This window comes from Labrus mixtus, chromosome 1 (assembly GCF_963584025.1).
Source record: "Labrus mixtus chromosome 1, fLabMix1.1, whole genome shotgun sequence".
NCBI lineage: Eukaryota > Metazoa > Chordata > Actinopteri > Labriformes > Labridae > Labrus > Labrus mixtus.
Genome location: NC_083612.1, coordinates 20,710,788 through 20,735,448, shown reverse-complemented (window position 1 = coordinate 20,735,448; position 24,661 = coordinate 20,710,788). Strand labels below are relative to the sequence as shown.

The 24,661-nt window shown below is 41.1% G+C and overlaps 2 protein-coding genes across 3 annotated transcripts in view; one reads left to right on the top strand and one right to left on the bottom strand.

Annotated features, from left to right (window-relative positions):
* sbf2 (SET binding factor 2) overlaps positions 1-10,850 on the top strand; it is a 92,205-nt gene extending 81,355 nt beyond the window's left edge. For both annotated transcript variants that reach the window (XM_061037796.1, XM_061037788.1), the window contains 11 exons: positions 182-358; positions 738-839; positions 3,437-3,622; positions 4,665-4,791; positions 5,500-5,627; positions 5,817-6,041; positions 6,131-6,238; positions 6,318-6,508; positions 7,542-7,629; positions 7,718-7,849; positions 9,684-10,850. In XM_061037796.1, coding sequence (XP_060893779.1) covers positions 182-358; positions 738-839; positions 3,437-3,622; positions 4,665-4,791; positions 5,500-5,627; positions 5,817-6,041; positions 6,131-6,238; positions 6,318-6,508; positions 7,542-7,629; positions 7,718-7,849; positions 9,684-9,782 — 1,563 coding nt within the window. In that variant the 3' untranslated portion in view covers positions 9,783-10,850. The remainder of the gene's footprint in view (positions 1-181; positions 359-737; positions 840-3,436; positions 3,623-4,664; positions 4,792-5,499; positions 5,628-5,816; positions 6,042-6,130; positions 6,239-6,317; positions 6,509-7,541; positions 7,630-7,717; positions 7,850-9,683) is intronic.
* A 4,136-nt stretch (positions 10,851-14,986) lies between these two features.
* On the bottom strand, positions 14,987-23,453 carry swap70a (switching B cell complex subunit SWAP70a). The gene is made up of 12 exons (XM_061037774.1): positions 23,294-23,453; positions 21,962-22,102; positions 21,276-21,449; positions 20,931-21,158; positions 20,557-20,703; positions 20,165-20,273; positions 19,847-20,028; positions 18,530-18,637; positions 17,733-17,899; positions 17,298-17,496; positions 16,905-17,001; positions 14,987-15,793 (listed from the first exon to the last, which is right to left on the bottom strand). Exons 1-12 carry the CDS (start codon positions 23,435-23,437, stop codon positions 15,675-15,677), a joined length of 1,815 nt encoding a protein of 604 aa, XP_060893757.1. The 5' UTR covers positions 23,438-23,453; the 3' UTR covers positions 14,987-15,674.
* Between the last annotated feature and the right edge of the window lie 1,208 nt (positions 23,454-24,661).

The window sequence follows — 24,661 nt, the reverse complement described above, 5'->3', positions numbered from 1 at the left end:
TTTAATTCTTTATGTCTTACATTCCTGTACCCTCTAGAAAGCAACCATTCCTGACTGCATAAAATATTTTTTACACACTGCCTCCACTCTACCCTCTCTCTCTCTCTCTCTCTCTCTCTCTCTCTCTCTCTCTCTCTCTCTCTCTCTCTCTCTCTCTCTCTCTCTCTCTTTTGTCCAACAGGGGCTCAGAGTGGACTCCTCTTTGAATTGTGAACTGGTGCCGGTGGACTTTGCAGACACGCGGCAGGTGAAAGCCTCTTTTAAAAAGCTGCTGAGAGCCTGCGCTCCCAGTGCCAACTCGTCTGACTCTGAAGACTCCTTCCTTAAAGCCTTGGAGGAATCTGAATGGATCCTGCAGGTACACAAACATACTCAGCGACTCAAAGTTAGACCCCGAAAAACTGTGAGAATGACCCAGCAGTCAGCTCTTACTGCTCATCTCCGTATCAGATTCACATAATGAATAAATCTACTCTGAAGCCACTTTCCCAAGAAAACAGATTCACCACCACGGGAAAACAGCATCCATCTTATCATGCTGGTTATCTGATTGACCCCCTGCAGACCTACATTGAACATGTCATGCAAAAATATAATCTGTGGGAAACCCCTTATGGGCAACAAACAAGTAATTTAACGGTAGACCAAACATGGTAATGTGTGCACAGAGGAGATTAATTGTGTACGAGTCTGTGTGTTTACATGTCTTTACATGCACATTTGTTGCTCTCCCACAGCTTCATAAGATCCTGCAGCTGGCACTGATTCTGGTGGAGCTTCTGGACAGTGGCTCATCTGTTTTGCTCAGCCTGGAGGACGGCTGGGACATTACTACACAAGTGAGAGGATTTCACAAATATCTATCTGAATAAACGCAGTAGAAAGACACAAACAGCTGTGAAGAAGAGGTCGAGCACAGAGAGGTTTCATTTTTGTGAAGACTTCATATTCTGTGTTAGCATCCTCATGTTTTTCTATTGATTTTGTGTGCTACAAAAACTCTAAAAAATACATGACATTAAGAGTTTTTATTCTTGCAAAAGGTGGGAAAGCTAGCATTATCACCACAACATGTAAAATTTGAAACATCATCTGTCACATGCCTCCCCTGCACCTCAACGCCCATGATAGAAGGAATAATATGTAGGGGGTAGTTAAGAGTGCGTAACTTCCATGTTGCGCAACTTCCATGTAAAAAGTCCAGATGGGGGCCCTTGCAATGTTTTACACCTCTCTCTTATAATCGCAGGAGTTGATAAAAAACAAAAGTAACACATTTATTGGTCAAACCAAAAACACAAGTTACATCCTAAGTGATGCAGGTTGAATCAGAGCTGCTGGCTCTCATTCACTCTGTCATCTTACACTGATATATGTTCCAAATCTATATATTAAAAAAAGTATGGATGAAAACATAGCTTGGATGCGAGTGCAAGCATTACTGTAAAAAGGAGTCATTTATGAGAAACACTTGTTTACATAGTGAGTAACCTTTAGACTGCAACTGAGAACAAGTCCTCAATGCTCCTCCTCTTCACTTCCCCCACAGCAGATGCAAATGAAAACAACACACGTGAAAAAACAGAGAGGAAAAACAAAATCAAATCTATAAAAACAAAAAAAAGAGAACTATGTAGCAAGATTGTGCCTCAGTTAATCCAAACAGCTGCTTTAATGATAGTAAAAATGACTGAAAGAAGCAAACTTCCATCAGTCTCAATCTAATTTTTTTTGTTTGTTGTGACAACATTTAAAGGAATTCTCCAAAGGCACGTGTGTCATCTATTTGGAGTGCATTGCTGAGCAGGCCAAATGAAAATAATAAATCTGGCACACCTCTCTCTTTTAAGCAGCTCTCTGACCTGATGATGCAGAGAGACAAAACAAATGTGCCTTGTGTCCCTGATTGGTTTTGATTTCATTCATTAAAGTTAATGGTTCTAAATCTAAGGCACGTTGCAAAGAAGTCAATTTGTTGTTGATCAATTGTCAGGATCTGTTCCCTGCGTGTTTGCTCTCTGAGCTCATATTTCTGTGTTGTCGTGTTAAAGTGCACATGTTTATGTTAAGAGTGTGTGTCCTTCAAATGTGTTTACGGGGTTTGCAGAGCCCTGGGCTGCTGTTTAAAAGCACACTCTGTACACCCCTTATGCCAGGCACGTGTTGGACCCACAGCATCTCTCTCCCCGGGTCACTGCTTCAATCACTTCAGGTCCACGCTCAGCCCTCACAGGAAAATAACCTCCATATGCTCTGGCTCTCCTGGCTCTGTCCACGGACCATAGACACCCAACAGACAGGATACAGAACAGTCTTTGCTTTCTTTATAAAACCTGTTTTTTGTTTCCCTAGTCTTACCCACTCAGATCGAATAATCTCTCTCATACCTTGCTTCTTTTTTTGAAATCCTCCTTCAGTCTGCTGAAGTATCAAAATAATCTGAGGAGCTTATTTCCATGCCGAAGTTGAATGGGGCTTTCTCTTAAACCCCTCGGTGAAGCCAAAGACTATTCTTCTCGCTCATTCCACACACGTCAGGGCTCATTAGTTGTGTTGGAGGAGACACAGGCATGGAAGCAGGCCAGGCATACTGCATGTGTAGACAAGTAGTTCTCCACTGGTGTTTTGTGGAGCGAGCTTAGGTGTCCCTATTAACCTGTGCTACAATGTTATAAAAACATAATGGACATCAGAAGATTAGTTAAATATTGTGCGGTCAGAACATGGGTCATTATTAGATTGTATGATATATGGTGCACAAAGACTTGCAACACTATGGCTCCCAAAGGTATACTTTTTTATTTGCCGACTGGGCTCGACACGCCATAGTGCTGCGAGTCTTTATGCATCATATCTAGTGATTTTTTATATGATTCAGCACCTAAATATGTGACGTGTGTGTGTTGGCTGACTTTTTCATTATTAAATTGTCACAATTTGATGTTGCATTTCAAAACATACACTGGGAATACTGATGCATTCAGCAGATGATTATCTAAATTCCAAATATTCTCATTATAAACACTACCACTGTTTATCAGTCTAATGACTGGACCACAGTACCGCACATTAACCAATCACGATACAGACATGCACTAGGTGTCATCTGGTCTTGTTCAACAATAACGTCTCCCACTCGGTTCACATCTTGGTTCATATCGGTGTATTCAAATGAGTCTTTTATCATCAGACAAGGCACAATATATATTTCTTGTCATTTATTCTGATGTCACTAGCATAAACATAATATTAAAGGAAGGTTTCCAAGTTAAATCTAGATGAACACATTCCAGTAATTAACCCCAAATTAATTTAATCGTTTTCCAAAGCAGACTATAACAGGAGCAAAAACGTATCACAAAATAGTAAGAAACAGCTTTAACTGTGTAAGTGTCTTTCTCTTTGTTCGTCTAACTGTTCCCTTTGCTCTCTGCAGGTGGTGTCTTTGGTGCAGCTGCTGAGCGATCCTTTCTACCGGACTCTGGAGGGTTTTCAGGTGCTCCTGGAGAAAGAGTGGCTGTCCTTCGGCCACAAGTTCTGCCAACGGAGCAACCTGAGTCCCAGCAGCCAGGGCGGTGGCTTCACACCCATCTTCCTGCAGTTCCTGGACTGCGTGCACCAGGTGAGGACTGATCTACACCGCCGCAGCTGCTCCATACTGTAGAGCATCTACAGTATGCTCCCCTGCTTACATGACTTCTCTCCTCTTTCTTAACATGACTTAGCATCTTTACACCGTGTCCATGAGTTCATCACATTCCTCAAGAGCATGCAGATGAGGGGGGGAGGAGGGGGATAAGGCAAGAAATCCAGCTGTCAGTATCTATACATTTGGTTTAGTTTTGCACTCAGCATTCCAAGCACTGGATGTGTATTTTCACCCAGGAGGCTGCTGCCCAGATGGTTCGCTGATCAGCGCTGAGTGTGTTTCAGCATCCCTTCACATGTTTGTGCGTGTTAAGAGCTGCATGTGGAAGAGTAGTTTTGGGGGATAGAGGAGGGCTTTGGGTGTTCTCAGGACTTTTGGGGGAGAGGGTTGGATTGGATTGGAGCGGAGTTAAGAATGGAGCTCGTACAGCTGAGGTCCAGAGAGCGCAGAAGTGTCCGCGCTGAAATGTTAACTGCGGAGAATGTCGTGGTTTATTTCCCTGTGTCCCCTGGGGTCTCACAAACCCACTCCCATACACTTACATCAACACATAGTTTCAGCATTTGTCTTTTGAAACTGAAATCTTGGCAGCTGAGACAGTACGTCGGGGTCCTGGAGAGCTATAAACAGGGAGGGGGGAGTGATTCAGACAAGGGCTGAAAATAGAAGTGCCTCATCTCCAAAACAGCTGTTGTTTTTGCCAATAGACCCAGGTGGCCTCAAATATTCAACACTTGACCGTCGTTGGCCACTTCACACCGCTGGATGGGAACAATGGAGCTGCGGTTCTGATTGTGTCTGCTGGTGATGATATCACTGAGCTCTGACCCCACCAGGGCAGAAGAAGGTCTTTCCTGTATCTAATTGCTCATTTATGCACTGGAGTGATGTGAAGCTCCAAACAGCAGGACACAGTGCAGCTGCAGCACACACACACTGATCCCCCCCCCCCCCCCCCCCCCCCCTCCCCTCTCTGTCATCGACTATCTCTGACCATCTCTTCATGTCTTTGCAGATTTTGGCGCAACATCCTCTGGAGTTTGAGTTTAATCAGTATTATCTGAAATTCCTGGCCTATCATCATATCTCTAACCGCTTCAAGAACTTCCTGTTGGACTCAGACTACGAGCGCTTGGAACATGGTCAGTGTCTTTCACAGTTTAAACCAGAGGGGATTGTGTTGTTTTATTAAATCTCATCTTAACTGAGGAAATGCTGCATTAGAAGAAACCCAGATAAACTTTCATAGAACCAGGCCATGTTTGAACTGAGATTAATGTGAAAAGAATATTACTGAAGCAAATGCAAGTTTCCTGTGATAACAGCCGTTCCATTTATTATATCCATTTATGGAACGAGAAAGATTAATCTCGCATTAAAAAGAGTTCTCAGAGGTTACAGTATACGAGGATTCCTCCACCAGATTTATTTTTGGGCTTTTTGTGCCTTTAATGGAGAGATGGTGCAGTGGATAGAGTTGGAAATTAGGGAGAGAGAGATTGGGGAATGATATGCGAGAAAGGAGCAACAGGTGGGGCGCACGCACTAACCTCGTTTTTAAATGTGCAGCTACAGTTACTTAAATCACCCTTTGGGAAATGAATTACACTATAGGTTGATGAACAACATACATGAACAGACAGTTAATAAGTGATGCTGGCTTTGATAGTCAGAGCTAAAGATGCATTTTGTGTTGGTGAACTGTGAAAATGGGGCATTGGCCTTCCCTGACAGATACAGCCAAAACTGTATTTTTCCTGTATTGCGTCATACTACACATAACATTTTTAAATGTATCACAACATTTATGAACATTATGTTGTGCTTCTCCTCCTCTGTGCATCTCGCAGGCTTGTTGTTTGAGGACAAAGGTGATAAACAGGCCCGCAGAGGCATCTGTATCTGGGAGTGTATCAACAGAATGCACAAGAGGAGTCCCATCTTCCTGAACTACCTGTACAGCCCGTCAGAGAGCGACGTGAGTGTTTTATGACTCTCTGTCCTGCATGAAGAAGAGCTCCTCTTCACTCATCTGACAGCTACAGTTAATCCATTCAGAGTTATGCTCATCATTGACTGCTCACTTTTCTTTTGAATTATATTGTGTTCTCGATGTACATGATGGGCATTATAAGACTGATGCTCAATATCTTTCTTTGTTTTGCAGGTGACACTGAAGCCGGCCATCGGCATCCCCAACCTGAATAAATGGGACTTCTTCACAGATGAGACTCTGTCCACTGGGCCGTGTTACGACTGGAGGATGATGGCTGTGAGGTCAGACAGCTCCGAGGAGGCAGAGACCCTCTCCAACAGTAAGAGGAGGATCGTGTGGCCGTGTTACAGCAGCGTGAGCCGTGCCCAGCCCGATGCCATCACCAAACTCCTGAATGTAAGAAAAACGTTGATCTCTAGATTTAAACATGTTTGATCTCGTATTGTATGTTGTTGATGAGTTCCTCATCTTTCTTTGTGATGCAGGACATTGAGAAGCTGGAGGGGGAGCTGAACCAGGCCCCTGAGAAGTGGCAGACCACTCTTGAGAGAGTCAGACTCAGCATTCAGGAAGACCTCACAGCAGAAGGAAATGTGTGTGTTAGAGTTATATAAAAAAAACTCTTCTTTTATGTGTTTTTTCCCCACTCATACTTTTATATTGTGTTTGCAGCTCCGTAAAGAGTCGTTGTCAATCTCGGGCCTCATTCCCACGTCCAGCCTTCAGGCCTTTCAGCGGCGCTCCATGCTGCACCTGCCAGACAGCGCTCTGGGCGAGGACCGCAGCACCACCACAGCCAACGGGATCAACCGCCGCGCTGCAACGCTTTACAACCAGTTCACCCCCAAGAGCGAGGAGAACAGGTGGGTCGTGACCTTTCAAGTCCCCGGGAAAAAGTAAGAATCCACATTTGAGTCGGCCCAAACTGCTGCTGAGGGACCTATCCAGTTCAGGAAGATGAGTCAGGGCTGAAGAATGCCGTGTGTCATGTTTGTGAGGATTGTCTGTTCTCTGCTAAACTCTGGGAGTGTAATTTTGCAATTACGGCGAGGTTAAAGTACAGTCTCTTGGCGATGATATCTGGAGATTTTCCTCTGAGTTGGATAGAATAGAAATTCAAATCCACTCAATGTAAATTATCTTTTTAACTTCCTTGTATACGTGCTCTTCATAACAAACGGGCCAAGTCATGTTTTCACAGGCAAAAGTTTAACAGATGATGCAGCATGTCAGACAACACTTCACTTGAGATACGTTTTGAGAATCTTGCAACCACTGAAAGCACCAACAATTTATTTATCATCCTATATGTATATCCTTTATACATAAAAGAAATGTAATCCTCTAAATCATTCCAAATGTTTGCAAGCTTCACACCTTCAATCCGCTGCATTTTAGCCATATAGTTGATGCAGATTTTTTTTTTTGTTGAGGACATTGAGTTGGCTTGAGTCTGATCTTTAAACCCAGTGTTTTACATGGAAATAGGTTCCAGAGCAGCGAGTATGTCAACGTTTGACAGCTGAAGTTTCTGCAAGTGACCTTTGACAGAAGGTATATAGAATATTCTGGTCTTCTATCACAGAGTTATACAACAACCCCTGTTCTGACCTCCTTACACATAGGAACACTATGTACACATATTGTAGTGCAGGAGTTGTTTTTGTACATACGAATAAATAGGCCAGACAGGCTTTTGTTGGCCAGGAGTTCTGACTGTGCAACTAATGATGGCTTAAGCTCCATCAAGCTCTGATCGTGCACTGGAATAATGAGTCAAAACAATAAATAAATCAAAATAAGGGACGATGAACAGACTGCACTTATAAAGGGTCATTTGCAAATGCCATGGTTGACATCCAGGCTACTTGGATCTGACAGCGTGTTGTTTTTCAGATCTTATGAGGGGATCCTGTATAAACGTGGAGCGCTGCTGAAAGGCTGGAAACCTCGCTGGTTTGTTCTGGACATTACCAAACACCAGGTGAGCAAGCTCTGACACATTCATGTTTCAGAAATAGCAAACAGTCGTCTGAGTAACAGGCTGTAGTTTAACATCCCTGTGCTCACAGCTGAGGTACTACGACACCGGAGAGGACACCAACTGCAGAGGCCACATCGACCTGGCTGAGGTGGAGTCTGTGGTTATCGCCGCCCCCACTATCGGAGCTCCAAAACACATCAGTGAAAAGGCTTTCTTTGACGTGAGTGCATGTGAACAGGGGCCCGTTTCTGAAAGAAGGTTCAACACACCCTCGGTCTAACCCTGAGCTCTGAGTTGATTTACTCTCAGATGGGAAACTCTGAGTTTTCAGTTCCAGATCAGCAGATTTGAATTTGTTAAGTCAACTCTGAGTAGGTCCACTCGGTGTTCAGCGCGTGCACCACGACGATAAAAAGCCAACATGAATGGAGCCCCGATTATACGATTCACCATGGCAACAGGTGACACAAAAGAGATGCTCCTACTTTAACCACCTCGAAATAAAGTCTATCTTCATGCGGACATACGGCGAATATGAACAGGTTTAAAGAAGGAAAAAAAGTAACGCTGCTGCAGCGGCAAAGGAAAGAAAAGTGGTGTAATGCGTCAGCGCGTAATGAAGTCAATTAATTTAATAGTTAATCAGAATTATTATAGGCCTATTGCAGGTCAAATCTGGTGGAATTGTAGGCCTATTGAACCTACAATTTATTTTCATTAAGATGTAGCCTAATCCAGCAGAAGAAAAGCGACTTTAAAACAGCTCAAAATGAAATATAGGCTAATAACATAATAGGCTCATATAGATTTAAAGTTAACTTCATTCAGAGTCTATTTGAATGTGCATTAACTTTATTCCTAACATAGGCTAATGCTGTATTCACACACATAGGTTAGGCTTAATATCCTCTCACCTTTATCCTGTTTAGTTTATTAGTTAACGCTAATTAAATGAACATCTCCCGACGTTAATGTAGGCTCTTATTCCCTGCGGAGTAATGCAGCCCCTTCAGGCCGAGGCTCGACTAAAAGACGCCATGTTCAATAAAATAAGTAACTGACTCAGAGGTAAAGTTACCTCTCCCTCTGGAACGGGCTGGAGTTACCCCTCTTTCTCGGGTTTGAGTGACCTCCCCCTCTGAAACGGATAACCCAGAGTTTCCCTCATTTCAGGATTAACTGACTCCGAGTTTGCACAAAACCTTCTTTCAGAAACGGACCCCTGATGTGTCAAGTTTCACAAAGTGATTTGAATCGTGTTTGTGTTTTGGTTGGAAGTCTGGAATTGGTTTTGATTAAATAAATGTGTCAAAATTAGCTAGAGGGAAATCCTCTAAAGGTTCAAATCACAGCTTTCAAGCTACAAGATGTTTACCATCTGCCCCCAATCAGAGCAGATGTTCCTCTGATGCCACATTTCAAGTATTCACTTGTTTGGTTTGCACTTTGTGTTTCATAAGTTCAATGAAAACACATTCTTAACTTATTGTGATTGTGGAGATATGTGATTGCCCTTTGTTGTCTGAATTTTTTTATATATTGAACTAGCAGCATAGAAACGTTGGATTCCATCTGCTGTGCAGAGAAGTGTTTGAGTAAACCAACAAGAAGAAAAACAAATAAAGGTCATAATTGAATAGGTAGCTTATGTCAATTTACAATCAACTTTGCGAATCATATATATTTACAGGATGTAAGAGAAAAAAGAGTTATGTTAGTCAGAGAGTTAGGCACACAGGAGAGCTGTCCCTTGTTTTTATTTTGTTCTGTTGACATTCTCGTATGTTTAGTCCTTTTTGTCAACTTTTAAAAAAGCTATCGCAAGAAAGAGAACTTCCCAAAAGTGTAACAAAGTCTGTAACTCTTAAACAAATCCCTGCTTCTAATACAGGTTTGCCCCACGTCTTTGATCGTCTTTTATGGAGCTATTTGTGTTTTATTACAGTTTTTAGTTTAATAGGTTTATGTTATTATGTTTGGAGCCGCTAAGCAATACAACATGTCTTTGATTATGTGACAGTTTTTTAGAGTCTTGTTGTCTGACATCTCTCTAGCTGAAGACCAGCAAGCGGGTTTACAACTTCTGCGCCTCGGATGCGCCCAGCGCCCAGCTGTGGATGGACAAGATCCAGAACTGCATCTCTGACGCCTGAAGACAAAAGACCAACATGGTGAAGAGTGGAGGAGGCGTCAAGCAGAGGCGCGTTGAGTGCTAGACTCCGCTCTCAGATGTCTTAAATTGTGGGACCACTGTGAATAAAGTGCCTGGTAGCAGAGGATGGATGATGTTGACACACCTCTCTGCCTGTTACTTAGCAGCTAGCCAGGCTGACCTCACTCTTCTTCAGCACGAGTCAAACGTTTTTTGTCTCTGCTGTCAGCCGCCTCGTGGATCAAGTGGAGATAAGCTGATGTTTTAGGAGACTGCACTACAGAGGAAATGTTATCCTACTTAAGCTGTAAATAGATCAAAGCAATATCACTGGCCATTCGAACTGTGGGTTCAATTTTAGATTTAAAAGAACGAGAAAAATAGCCTATGAAAGAATTTCTATCAGATATTTTACTACAAGGTTATTGCTGCTTAAAAAAAAAACATAAGAACCGCCAAAAACTCAGAGGTTATAATGCACAACATGAGAAAGCAATTTGTTTGCACTTAGCTCTAAAGTATGCACTCCTTATCAAATATAGATTTTCTATCAGATGCAGACAGCCAGGCTAAAGGCATTACTTTACAATGTACATATATTTCAACAAGACAGAAAACATGAGAAGAGTTTGCACAGTGAGTTCAAAAGAGTGACCTGACATTTTTTCTATTTAAATAAGTGAAGTGTGTGTTTTTTTCTGTTCTGTTGCGTGTCAATTGATCTGGTTAACACGGTTGTCTCATGTCATGTAAATTATTATTTTTTATTAAAAGTGTAACAGTGTAAGTGTGGTGGCTTCATGCATTTCCTGTAAATACCCGTGTGACATTTCATTTTATATATTCTGTATGTACTGAACATAAGTATACTTTTCTAACCATAACTGTAATGTGACCAACACGTCATGTGTGTTTCTCTGTCTTTTGTATTGTTACTGGTGCAAAAAAAAAAAAAAAAACCTGAGTGGCCTGTTCCTGTTTGTGAAACATTGTTCTTAAGATGAGATGGAGACCCTTTAGTTGTCACTGAGTGTCCAGGCATGTGTGTCTGTGTCTTTTAAGGGCTTTTTTTTTTTTTTTTAAAGAAGTAAACATTTAATCATGTAAGTCATTGTGGTTTTCAGAGATCCTCTTCCCACCTGTGCAACTTACCTACAGTTTCATTGAAATAAGAAAATACAAATGAAACTATACAAAGATGTCAGAGGCTTTCTCTTGTTATTGTATCTTCTCACCATGTTTTGTGGTGACACTAACTTTTTTGGAAAATAAACCAAACGAACTTGAAACTACCCATTACTTGTGATCTTGTTGTACCGAGTGAGTATGAATACTACAGCCACATTGTGAATTTCCCCACTCACGGATCAATAAAGCTTTATGTCTCATTAATATGACAGCATCAATTATTTATTTTAATTATATTTTTATACCACGGTGCTTGAAACAGCTATGAACTGAGGTATTACATTTCCACGTTGCCCGTTCATCCATCTCTCCAAATTCGAGGGAATGTATTTCAGGAACCTCCTGAAGCAAATATCTTGAAGTTGGCACAAATCTCCCCGGAACTTGAATGTGAACTGATGGTCACTGAGACAAGAAGTCTTACAGCCAGTCTGCTAAGCACATGGCAGTGACTATGCTTTTTTCTGATTATATGGCATGAGAAAAAAGAAACCCCCTCTGAAATGCAAACCGTGACACCCTCGCTCATTGATCCGTCCTACAGTTGTTAACAAACAATTCATAAGGAGTCAGTCTGGTTCACCCATTCCTTTCCTTGTACTTTCTGTTTGGAGCTGTATCGCATGTAACAGGCTAAACTAAGCCAGTCGCAGCAGATGGCTGTATCCAGAAGAGTCCGCTTCGTGAAGTTTCTTCCTGCTTATAGGCCCTTGTTTTTGTTCCTCAGGCATCGAGTGATTTCTTAGTTGGTGGATAAAGTTGGGTCTCTGTTGCTATAACACGGAGTATGTCAATTAAAGACGTGCAAATAAAAATAGGTGTGTTGAGAAACATGCTGACTGAGTATTTAGCACAAAGAACCACTGCTAAAGTCTTGAACCTTCTATAATAGACCTGTAGTCCTGTGAGTGAAACGATACAGGGAGAAGACAGACCTTTTGTAATTACCACATTTTTCTGGTTCTTTTTCTCTCTCTCTCTCTCAATGAAAGGTTACATGATAAGCCTGTTGTTTTTTTCCTCTGAGCCAACAACACGTTCTGGAGACGATGATGATGGCTGTAGCACTTGCCAGCAATGAATATAATGTGACTGGGCTCTGTGGCGCCTGGTTGAACAGGACTCCTTAGGTCCCAGGAAGGCTTGTCTCCCCTTGTCTGTGAGCTGAAGGTCAGAAGGGGAGCAGAGGGGGGGGGGGGGGGGGGGGTGTTTGTTCCTCAGTGCGATCTCCCAGCTGGCTTCTGGCAGCAGGTGCAGAGCTGCGGCAGGCCAACATCTGGGCAGAGCCTCTGGCAGTCCTCTCCATATTTAGCTTCACACTCGGGGTACGGAGATTAGGACCCCTGCCCACAAAAGGGGGGCTGAAGCGGAAGTTATCCAGCAGGATTGTGTGGAATGGCATGATAGGAATCATTTCCTCCAACGGCAGGCTGGCTTTTACTCAACAGCTATTTTATTGATTCCTCATTGCTGCTTTCTTCTCATTGGTCTGACCAGATCATGCAACTTAAGTTGTTTAAAGCTTTTAAGATAAAACAGAATCACTGTTACATAAACATGCCGTGAATGAGGCCACATTTCTGCCCACGCAAGAATCTCTCAAGTGAAGACAAATAATTGCTGAAAGCATGTATTTTATCTAATACAAGCCTTGTTTTGATATAATGCAGCCCTATGTAAATGATGTTGTGTAACTTGGCAAAATGTCTGTGCTGGGTTCAGTGTGATTGGGTTACTGCGGTCCTAAAATAAAGACAAATCAAAAGCAATCCATCGAAATTAACATTTGCACGTATCTGTTGGTTTTGGATCCCACACTCCGCATGCACTAAAGGCTTCTGGTGTACAAAAACAGCTTGAAATATTAGCTTATTGGCCCCGTCCATGGCCCTCCAGAGACAGATGATACTAATTTATTTTATAGTTCCTTCAAATCCCGTTGTAGCCCTGTGGTTGTAATAAATGCAGGCTATTTAGCAGTTTTCATTTCCTGGGTGACTCTGTAGTGTGGGAGCTGAGTCACTGCTGCTGGGGGCCCTTATGCCTCTAAAGCCCCGTGACCCCTCAGCGGGCACATGTCTGATATGCATAGCAATGATCCACTCCAAATTCTGATCTCACTGGCTCGACACACATTATTGTCCCACCCTAGAAATCAGGGATGATGTCAGCAGCCCCGCAGCATTTGGGGCTTGAATGCATGTATCAACTGATCTGCAGATGATTGTATCCAGATACAAAAAGCAAAACGACAACTTTGACTGAGAGATAGCAGTAGTGGTGTTTGTGTTAACATATCATTCAGTGGATCACTTAGCCCAGAGTCCATTCAAGCATGTGAAATGCTCGGGGCTGTGAGGTCACTGTGGGAAGTCATTTAACCCAGAAAACAGGCATCTGCCAGCAGACATCCCAAAAAATGTGAGTGTTTCAAATCCGTTTGGATGAGGATATTTTGGACAGGAATCAGATGGTCATGGGCATTAGGGTACTTTTCCAACACATGTGGCGAGGGTGAGGCTGCCAGAGATGTCCTTATTTTTGGAATGTCGAGGGGCTTGTGCAATTTAGATGCGGAGATTAGAAATTCCCAATTCTGAGAAGTCTTTGCACACAAAAAGGGCGCCACATTTTTTCTCAGATTCTGGGATAAAAATATCTCCTATAAAAGAAATGTGAACAACAAATCTGTTTATCACACACCAGATTATTGATTCAAGACAAATACTGCTCTCACTATTCTGATTTTTTTTGTTTGTTTATTCTAATAGTTTTTACATATCATCTCAAGTTGAATGTTGACTTTGTGCACTAGTTGAAGAGCTGTCAATCATAATAACAAAGATGTCCATAAAAGGACAAGCTTTGTGGATGACATGATCTGTTTTTGTGGTTTAGCACATTCCTGGTTACAGTATTAGTTGTGAGTTTTGGACAATCTGTCTCTATTCCTGATCTTATCTGTTACCTGCCGGTATAAAAAGATCTGTGAATGAATGCAGGTACTTATCTCATCTCCTGCTCTGACAACTTTGAACTCGACATGAACTGTCTCTTTCCATCCTGCTCCTCTCTCAAACAGTAACTCCACAAATAAGAAACGCTGGCACCTCTAAAATAAAGTATTCTACAAAATAAGTGTTTTCTGGGTAGCTTGAGTCTTCTGTACCAATAACCTTAAACAAACCTTTGCAACAAAGTAGTATATCTACATTTATGAAAGCAGGATACAACGTTTTCATGTGCAACACATAACAAGGATCCTTCAATAACCTGATCATAATTTGTGCACATGTAGATGACTATAAAGTAGTAGCTGTATGGTTTATATCACACAAATAGGACAAACATCCAGAGTACAGACCTTCTGCTTTAAGGTTATTTCAATACTTTTCTTTAGGCTTACAGTTGCACTTGACTGATATTTTAGATTTATTTGGTTAAAGTATTCTTTGAGATTTTGAAATGTTGAAAAGTGGTTCATCTGTTTGGCTGAAAAGTGAGTTTTTCTTATCATTCTAGTGTCGAGGAACGTGGGACTACTTTAATAGCAATGTAGGTTTGTTACTGAATAGCAAACCTACATTCTGTCAGAATAAGACCAGATTTAGTGAATTATGAAGCATCATCTGAAAATGATGCTTTTTCAGACACATTACACTTTACTCCATGAAGAACAGTCAGCACCTGCAGTTGGCTGAGGCCATCGTCATTGAGAGTTACGGCTGAGGAAACTCAGGCTCCTAGAACATCTTGTAAATTTTGTCCATGCAATTTTCTTTTTAAATCTAGCATGCAAACCAAAGAAGACATGCACTGTAACATGCATTTGATGTACCAGCACTCCTGCCCAGTTTCTTTTCAAATGCTGACCCCTGGTGGAGGCTCTCTGCCATGATCCAAATGTAGACAAGTCTTTATTGAAAGCAGGGAAGAAAGGGTAGGCCATTTTCTTTAACCTCAACAGTCACCACAAATAAGAAATGCTGGCACCTCTAAAATAAAAATAATGTTAAAAACAACAATTGTTGAGTTTTATTTCTTTAACAACTTGAAACAGTAACAGATGCAAACTCCAGCTGATAAACACTACTACAGTGGAAGCTTATCTTTTGTTTATACTCTGCCACATATCAGTAAAATAGTCAGGAATTTCCCTTATCTGCTAATCCCTATAATCATGTTGTGAGAAAAACACAAGAAAAAGTAGTTATTTTAACACAGCACATTAAATAAAAAAAAGATAAACTTGTGAAAGAAAAACTAAAATTGACTTTTGATGAAATACATTTTAATTAAGGGCTCTTATTCTCCTTTTTTCATTCAATGGCGTTTGTCCAGTCTTCACAGAGACATGTCAGCTGTCATCATCATCTCCTGATGAAGACAAAGCTCCAGAAAAAAAACAGGAAGTGGAACTTGACTAAAGAGGATTTTTTTCCCCCAGATAAATAATGACCTTGAACACTGGAAATGTGTTTTTTGGTTACAATAAAAAAAAAAACGTAACGTAGATGTAATGTAGTTAATCCCAGCTGTACTTTTGAAATCAATACAAATCAAATTACTTGAACAGTTTTCTTGGCAGCTATTGTGTTGCTCTGTACGCTAATGTTATCAAACCTCTCCAATGGCTCTCACTTTTGGCTCCAGTGTTCATTTCAGTCAGATTCCTCATCATCATCCTGTCATCCAGCTGTCATGTTCACTGAGTTTGAGCGTCCTGTTTCTTCTTCTCCTGCCACCACTTCTTCCTCAGCTCCAGCTCAGCATCGGTGAATGAAGCCGGGCCCCAGTTAGTCATCCTCTGAGGCCCTTTATGACCTGAAAGACCCGGTTACACAGCAAGTGAGAGTAACCATGTGTTTATCTAAATGTTATCTCTGCAATGGAAATCAAGATCTTACTTATCTTAGATTTTTTTTTTAAGTTTTCTAATAGCTGAACATTACTGCTTTTTTCTTCAACTTGGCATGAATCTGCATGATAATTTAAATTATTTCCATGCCTAGAGGTTTGTACTGGGGCATAGTTGTGAAAGCTCAACTCAAAAACCCATACGATACATGCACCTGCATTTTCTTTTCTAGAAGAACCTTGTTGCAGGGATTTTCTCTTATTCAGCAACAAGATCATTAGTGAGGTCACCAGTTGAGGTTGTTCATAAGGCCAAGCATTCCAGTTCATCTCAACAGCATTGCATAGCGTTGAGGCTTTTGAGGCTTAAAAGAAGTAGAAGTAGCTACCCTGAGATCAACCTTTTATTTTAATACTAGCGTCTGAAAACTCAAGTCTGGCATTTAACCATTGCCATCATGGTTTTCTAGAGCTGTAAGTGACTACCATTGGGTAAGGTTGGAATTAAATGACTACTCCTCAGTCGTGATTGACAGACTGCTGAAGCTCTACTGAAAATGAATTGAAACTATAATTTTAGATCATGAACTTGTGAGGAACATGTTTACAGGAGAACAAATATGACAAGAAGTGCTGTCATTTTATCTTGTACTTGTACTCAAAATCTGCCATAAGAAAGAATGCAGGAGTTAGGCCCTTCAGCATTGTCTCACTTTGGCTACAGGCACGGCTTCTGTGTGGTCTAAAGGTTGAGATCAGAGCTCTGTGCAGACCAGACTGGTTCTTTCACACAAAACTGATGTCTCTTTGCACATGGGAGCAAAGTGAAATTAAAACAAAAACACAAATTATGCTAACAAATGTGTCCACTTACTTAATTTTGACTAGTGCTCATTGCTCTAACGTTCTAATAAAAAAATAAATTAAAAAAAGTCAATAAAGCCTTTCATACAAACTGTGGAACGTTACATTTTAAAAAATCGAATGCACAACGTTTTTAAAGGGTTACAACACACTCTTAATTGATGAATTCTTAACAAGTGAAACATTAATAAATACTTTTAAGGGATTTTCATACCTGGCTGGATGAGACGCACCAGCCCCTCGTGTTTGGCCACCTTATCCTTCCAGGTCTTTGTTTTGTTTGCAGCTCGCTCCAGCTTCTTTGTCACCTCCTGCATAACACACAACATAAAGAGAGAGAGAGAGAGAGAGAGAGAGAGAGAGAGAGAGAGAAATGTATTATTTAAATGTTGAGGCATCTGAGAAGAGAAGCGAGCAGAAGAACCATCCGCATGACCAATCATGATTTATGATGTTCATATTTTGAAATAAGTACACATTTAAAACAAAAACTATGAGATGAGTAGAGAAGGGAAAATTAGTTTAAAAAAAAAAAACTACTTTGGCTAAATGTAAGAATGTGCCTCCTTTTTTACATCACCGTTAACCTCTGTATGTGCTACCTGACCTCGTATTGCTCCAGTGCTCCTCGCCGCTCCGTCTCCAGTCTATCCAGCTGCAGCATGGCCGCCTGCAGGTCCTTCTCCTTGGTCAGCTGCTCGGCCACCAGCTCCTGCTTCTCAGCCTCGGTCTGAGACAGCGCCCTCTGCTGCTGCAGGTGGATCTGTTCCAGCTCTGACCTCTTCGCTGTCTCCTCTTCTAGCAACCTGCGGTGGAAAACATCGCAATGATGCTAGACTTACTACTAATTTACTTTCTACCCCACTAAACTGAAACTGTTCAGAACACCAGGAAATCTAAAGCTGGAGCCAGAATGGAAGAGTGGAAAAATCCCAAATGTGCTCTACATGTGTGTGTGTGTGTGTGTGTGTGTGTGTGTGTGTGTGTGTGTGTGTGTGTGTGTGTGTGTGTGTGTGTGTGTGTGTGTGTGTGTATCTGAGACCTGGCCTGCAGCTTGTGCATGGCCTCTTCATCCTGCTTGGCCTGCCTCTCGTCTTCCAGCGCCTCCTCCAGCCGGCGGTACATGTCCTCCAGCTCCCGGACACGCCGTAGGTACTGCTCCAGTTCACTCGACTTCTGAGCCACCTGCTCCTCCATCTGCTGACGCACCTGAATCAACACACACACACACACACACACACACACACACACACACACACACACACAGTCACACACTAGTCTCTCTACATCTACACATCAACAGTAAATCTCCACGTTTGACGCTATTTATGGACATTTGCTGACCGTTAGTCTCATCTTTATCCTCTGTGATGTTTCAGTCTAAGTATTTGAATCTTTAAAGGTTTTAATTTTTTGGGCTTTTGATGCCTTTATTAGATACGACGGTGATGAGTCAGAAATCAGGGAGAGAGAGTTGGGAATGACATGCGGGAAAAGAGCCACAGATCGGATTTGAACCCAAGCCACCTCCTCGGAGGACCATAGCCTCCATACATGGAGCGCACGCACTAACCACTGGGCCACCAGCGCCTTTCTCTCTTCAGTCACTGAACTAAGATGATGATGATTCATAAGTTTGTGCAGCTGACATTCAGACAAAAGATGACTCAACATATTGTGATTCATCTTTTGAACTTTTTAAAGCGTGTTTCCTGGAAAGATGGAGCCACAAAGGGCTGATGAAAATTAAAATAGAATAAAGACAGTCTTACTTATCCCACTGATAGACAGGACAAAGGATCTGGGCTATGGGAAGCAGACCCAGACTCAAGTCTTTACCATTTTCTCTCTCTCCAGGTCCAGTTTGTAGCGATCCTGCAGGTCTAACTGAGTTTTCTTTCTTCTTCCCTCCTCCACTGCAGCTTCGGCCGCAGCCTCGTCCATTTTCTGAGAAGCACAAAAGAACAAGAGCGGTGACTTCCCTGCTTTAATGGAGGCCCACATAGGCAACATGAGGAATTACTATGAAGACAAACAGGACACAATAGAGACCCTCGGGTTGGTTAAAGAGGAATCAATGCTTTTAATGGTTGAATCATTGAGGACAATGGTGACCCTGTAGTGTCAGTCTTAATAGTGAAACCAGGCCATATTCAGCATGATGCAGACATTAAACAGTGTATGAGAACACCTGGCAACACGAAAAGAGAAGTGAGAATCCATCACAAGCACACCCTAAAGCAGTCTGCAGGCCACATCTTTCAGCAGTCTGCAGATGTCCCTGACTGATATGTATAATAGTTTGCATAGCAGGTTTTACTTCCCTTTTAACCTTAAAGGTTCTGCTGAATCGTGTGTTTTTATCTAGTCCATTTGGGTGTTTAAGGTTCAACAAATTGTTCAAAAAAAAATTCAAGTGGAAAAAAGGCTAACTTGAATATATTGTAAAAGAGTCACAAAGACCCTGAAGTCATTCATAAGTTAAATCATTGAGCTCAAGATGTTTAACAATCTTGTATGATTCAAGAGAAGTGACTGTATGTTTAGTCATTTACAACAAAGAGAAGTTACACATTTAACCTATACCTCTACATGTTTACCTACAATAAAGCCCATATTTTAAAGACATTTGACTTGATGTAATACTTTCATCATTTCTTAACTTGTAAAAAAAAACACAGGGTTTGGATGTAACAGCAGCATGATCACAGCTGCTGCTCTGAAATGTCATGTTTTAGGACTACGTCGGAGATGATTCAATTCAATTCAATTAAATTCAATTCAATTCAATTCAAATGTAATGTAATGTATATGTAATTCAAATTCGATGTAATTCCAATCATTGTTCTTTAAGATTTATGGAGAGTGTAATAATGTTATATATTTATAAAACGTTTTTCTCTCCATCACAATATAAATGACAGTGGTTAAGTTAATCAGATAGAAGATTAAGATTACAACTTTATGTTTAAATAGTAAACACTACTGTATCAGAAAAGTAGGTTTACCATGGCAACATGACTTAAGAAGGAAGGCTGTGTTTAAAACTTGAGTTGTGCAAATGGAACAGTTTGTAACACGACCCGAGGTGCATCAGCCTCCTTCTTAGAGTCTGTGTTACTGTTGACATTTTAAGAGTTGAGCATGTAACACCACCTTCCTCATCGCCTCCAGCTGTCTCTGCTTGTGCTCATTGGCCGCCTGGAGCTGCTTCATCCTCTCCACCAGGTCCTCCTCCTCGGCCAGCTGCTTCTGACGAAGCTCCCTGCGCCTCAGCCGCGCCTCACGGTGAGGAGACAGCAGCCCCAACCTCAGCAGCTGGATGCACGTCTGGATAGCTGCCACGACACAGAGCAAGAAGGCAATCACTGATACACGCTTCTACTATAGATGCAATGTTGTGTCAGTAAGGATCAAGTTTACACATTCAAAAAGTAGACAATGACACTTATCTTCATGGCTACTATTCAATACCTTGAATCCATTCCTGTTTCTTCTTTTTGTCCGATGCACTGATCTCCAAGCTTTTATCAGAGCACTTGATTATAAACAGACATTTCTTCCCTTCTTTATCTGGCAGAGACTGCAGACGAGAAATATTGTGGCTCCGTCACTCACACTGAACTACACACAAAATACTATGCACTATAAAAACTATGCACAATAATACATACAATGATTTAGATTGAGAAAATGCAAACAGTGTCTGCTGTTTAGATAGGAAATGTGTCCTCTATGTATAATACATTGAATAAAATATAACTGGAAATAACTTCAACCATAGAGTCCTATATTATGATTTGAATACCATACACAACATCCTATAAGTACATAACAACGTAACATAAAACAAACGACCGTTGGACCTCCACACAGCAGCTTTGGTCCAGAGTGATGTCTCCTTTCTGCTCCATCAGATCCTCACAGACATAATAGGACAGTGAGTTAGGGCGAAGCACAAACCAGCGATCCGTCCAGTTCTTCCTTTTGTGGCCCTTTTTCATCACGTACCCCTTCAACACATAATGCAGATAACAATTTAAAAACGACCTCATCAATCTGTGATAACCACTGTGACATTCTAAATATAAAAAGTGATGGTATTACATCATAAACAGAGAGAACATTTTTATTTGAAGTAAAGATACATGACACACTGTAGATGTTACATATTAAAGTTTTTGTCAACATGAACAGAATTTTGGATGAATCTTCGTGTACGATCAATGTCTTGTCTCACCTGCTTGAGGACGTCCAGTATGAGTTCCTGGAAGACCTCATTGATGCCCATAGACAGGGTCTGGCGGTCAACAACCTTGCTAAAGTAACTCATCCCCACCAGTTCAATCAGCTCCCAAGCAGTCAGGCAGTTCTTCTTTGCATGCAGCTGGAGATTATAATCTGCAAATTTCTCCTCACTCCACCCGCTGCCCATGGCCTCTGTCAGCTTTCGTAGGAAGTACTCAATCTAAGGACAGACAAAGGAGCTTCAGGCCATGTTTGTTTGTGGGAAGAGAGGGTTAAAAGTGTACGTCTTTGTGTTTGTTTGTAAGGAAAAACCCCAAGAGAAAACAACTTTAAGGACCTCTTCGGTAACGATGACTAGTGGGTATCTGTCTTCTGATAGAAAGTTGAAAATGCACCAGACTTTGAAAGCATCGTCATCTGAGATGGGTAGATTTTTAATGCAGATATTTTTCTTGTAACACAGAGTCCAGCACATCTTGTTGAACTCCATGACATCAAAATCCTTCTGTACCTGGGAACAACAACAAAAAAAGCAGCATTCACTCAGAGCTAGAGTCAAGGTTGTCAACAGCAACATTCAGTTTACAAATGCTTAGAAGGAGACTAATGAGTATCTCCTTTGAAAGCCTTTAGTCTGCAGGATGTGAGGTAAAAAAAACAAAAAAAAACTCATGTCATTAAATGCCTCATTTTAATTCAAGTCAGAGCCTTCAGAAGAAAGGCAAGAACTCAGCTTCCAAGTGCAAAGAGTGAAACTCAAGCAGTTTTCTAAACTGACAGTGGAGTTATTGTTATAACTCTTGAGCCAATGTTTATTAGCGTTTGGTAACATTGAGGTTGTGATACTGTAGGGCAAAAACTCTATCAGGGACAAGAATGCCAACATTTGAATTAAAATGCTGTATAAACAATCAAGCCTTATTTCCATCTGTGCAAACATTATATACGTTGTTGTAGTTTCAATGTCATGGCATTTTATCTGCACAAAGCTCTCTGCTACTATTTCAGCATTGTTGTCCCCACCTTGTCAAGGATAAACCTGTTGAGGTAAGGCATGTAGCCCTGGTTTGACAGAGGCCCCTTATCATCGTCTTTGAAATGCTCTTCCAGGGCCACAGGGTCGTGAGGGATCTTCATCATTGTGCATATGTTGTGAGACAGCACCTAATGACACATATTTCAATATAAACATAAGACATGATAACTGCAGGTAAGGGCACATATTTGGACTGAGGACACGTTCCTGTGAAATGATTATATATATTATACTGTATATGGGTAAGTGAAAGTTGAATCTCAAGATCAGTCTCTCAGTGTTTAGGTGTTGCCACCACACACGTGTAAACAGCACCACTGGTGAAGCATAACTTCTGCTCTAGTTTAAGGAACTTTCACTTCTCAGAATTAAAGTGTACAGCTGTTTACTTCAGCTTTTAGAATAACACCCTGACGTGTTTCAAATATCGTGTAAAGCTATGCAACTTCAGAATTAACTATACTCAGCCTCTAATAATCTCAATTTGTGGTAGAGAAATGGTGGATAGTTTGCTTTTAAACTGGCCATCACAGGTATTTTAGGACCAATTGGGGGGTTTCCTGGCCTCTCTGGCTGCTGTGTTCAGAGAGCATTTGTAAGGGATGAAAAAACTCTCCAGAATCCTCAAAGTCAGTCTTTTGAGTCTTTGTCAGGCTGTGCACACAAATAACCTCAATAAGCAAAGTGAGGCTGCAACATGGCACCTCTGGCTGACCTTTGTTTCAGTAAAACAACCTTTAGCATGCTTTCATTCCCTCAGACTTAAGAAGTGAATCATTGTGTGGACGAACAACTGAATACTGTGCAATATGGCCGGGCATTTGAGCTTATTTTACACAAAGATTTATGAAAAGTAGACGAAGCCATCGTGTTGATGGGCCCCTTTTAAGACTTGTTATAATCTGCATTAATGGACTTTTACTGGCAGCTAAATGGTTAACACTAACTGTAGCTATTCGTGTCATGTTTAAAAGGGTCAATAAAAGTGAAGCGGTCAAAAAGTAACAAAATAGCTAACAATTTAGTGAATAAAAAATGAGTATACGTGAGATCAGCGAAAACTAAGTAAAACAGCGGTAAGTTGTTCATGTAATGATGAGTTAAATACGCATGACATTTCTAACTTTTTGATTTGGGAATTAGCCTATAATTAAACTAACCTAGATGAAAACAAAAGTATCACCTGTTAACTAAAAAGTGACAATGAAGTTGACAACGTGACGTTCATTTTTAGTTTGTCTGTCAATTCACTTTATCACTCTTTATTCACTCTAGAATTAAAACAATTCTTGAACTATAAACTTAAAGCCGAAACGCACCTTTAACTGAGATTTGGACACTTTTCCACGATGATCCACGTCCAGTGCTGTGAAGGCGTGCCATATTGATTTCAAAAGTTCATCTCGCAGCCACATTTTGTCCCCCAGCAGCTCCAGAAGAGGTCTTTCTGTGTGTCTGTTCATGGTGTGTCTGAGTATAAAGGTGTTGGCGGCGCAGCAGGGAGCAGCCCACAACTGAGATAAGAGCGCCACACATCGTTTACTTCTATGAATGATCGAAGTGGTGAAATGTAAATGTAAGCCCCAAACACGCTGTCAAAAAGATTCTGCAAGCAAGGCGACGAACTATCGTCCAGTTGATGGAGGGAGTAGGGGAGACTGGGAGCAGGTGTGACAAGGGGCAGTGGATCACCTCATAAAACACCAATCAGAAAAAACGATTCATTTTCCTGTGTTCTCATTCCTTGTCTTCACATAAAAACGGGTTGTCACTGCCCTTTCCAACCAGAAGGTAGTCTCTGATTAAGAGGACACAAGCTGGTTTAAAGTTGGTTTTTGACACCTTGGTCATGAGATTGGGCTGGATCTGTAATAATCCTTCTCTAACAGCCAAAACTTAAAACTGATACTTACCGTGTTCCTGTCCAGACTTTTTTTTTGGAGGGATGGGAGTCAAATGTTGATGTTCTCATGCTTGTGACCTTTATTATCTATGAATGTAAATATCTGTATTAACAATGATCATTCTGTTGTGCATCACTTTACATTGCCACACATTTCCCTCAATGTTTGTAGCCAGCAGGCCAGCTTTTGTCATGGTTGGTAGATGTTGGACACAGTGTTACAACAGACCCAGAAACCTGGCCTTCAGAGTGGTTTCAAGATGAGATATTACATCAAAATATCTGATATTTGTTTGATAATATCGTTTCAAACAAGAACAGAGAGCTCAGTAGTACTGAAACTCGGAATTAAAAAACACTGGAGGCATTTGTCATCTTAAATGCACCAATGAGAAACTAGATGTTCAACCTTACACCAAAGAACTCCAGTGATTTCTATGCCCAGGCCATTTTCTAATCTTGCAAATAAAATCACAAGATTTTTGCTGAAACTGAGAACCCCCTGTAGTACGTGAGCTTTTTTTTTTATATATATAGAATTGATATGCTGTTACAACTAGCTCTGAAAATAGAGACAGGTGTAACATTTGACTTCTAGTGTTTCTATCAATAAAGTGACTTTTTCTTTTTCAATGAACACTGTTAACAAGTAGAACACAAATCAGTTATCTCAATAAAATCTGTACCTGAAGTCCAAGAGCATTTTGAATAAGGACATCAAAACCAAACTGTGTTTTAGTCCCGGTCTCACCTGATCACATGTGGCTCTTTCAAAAACATATAT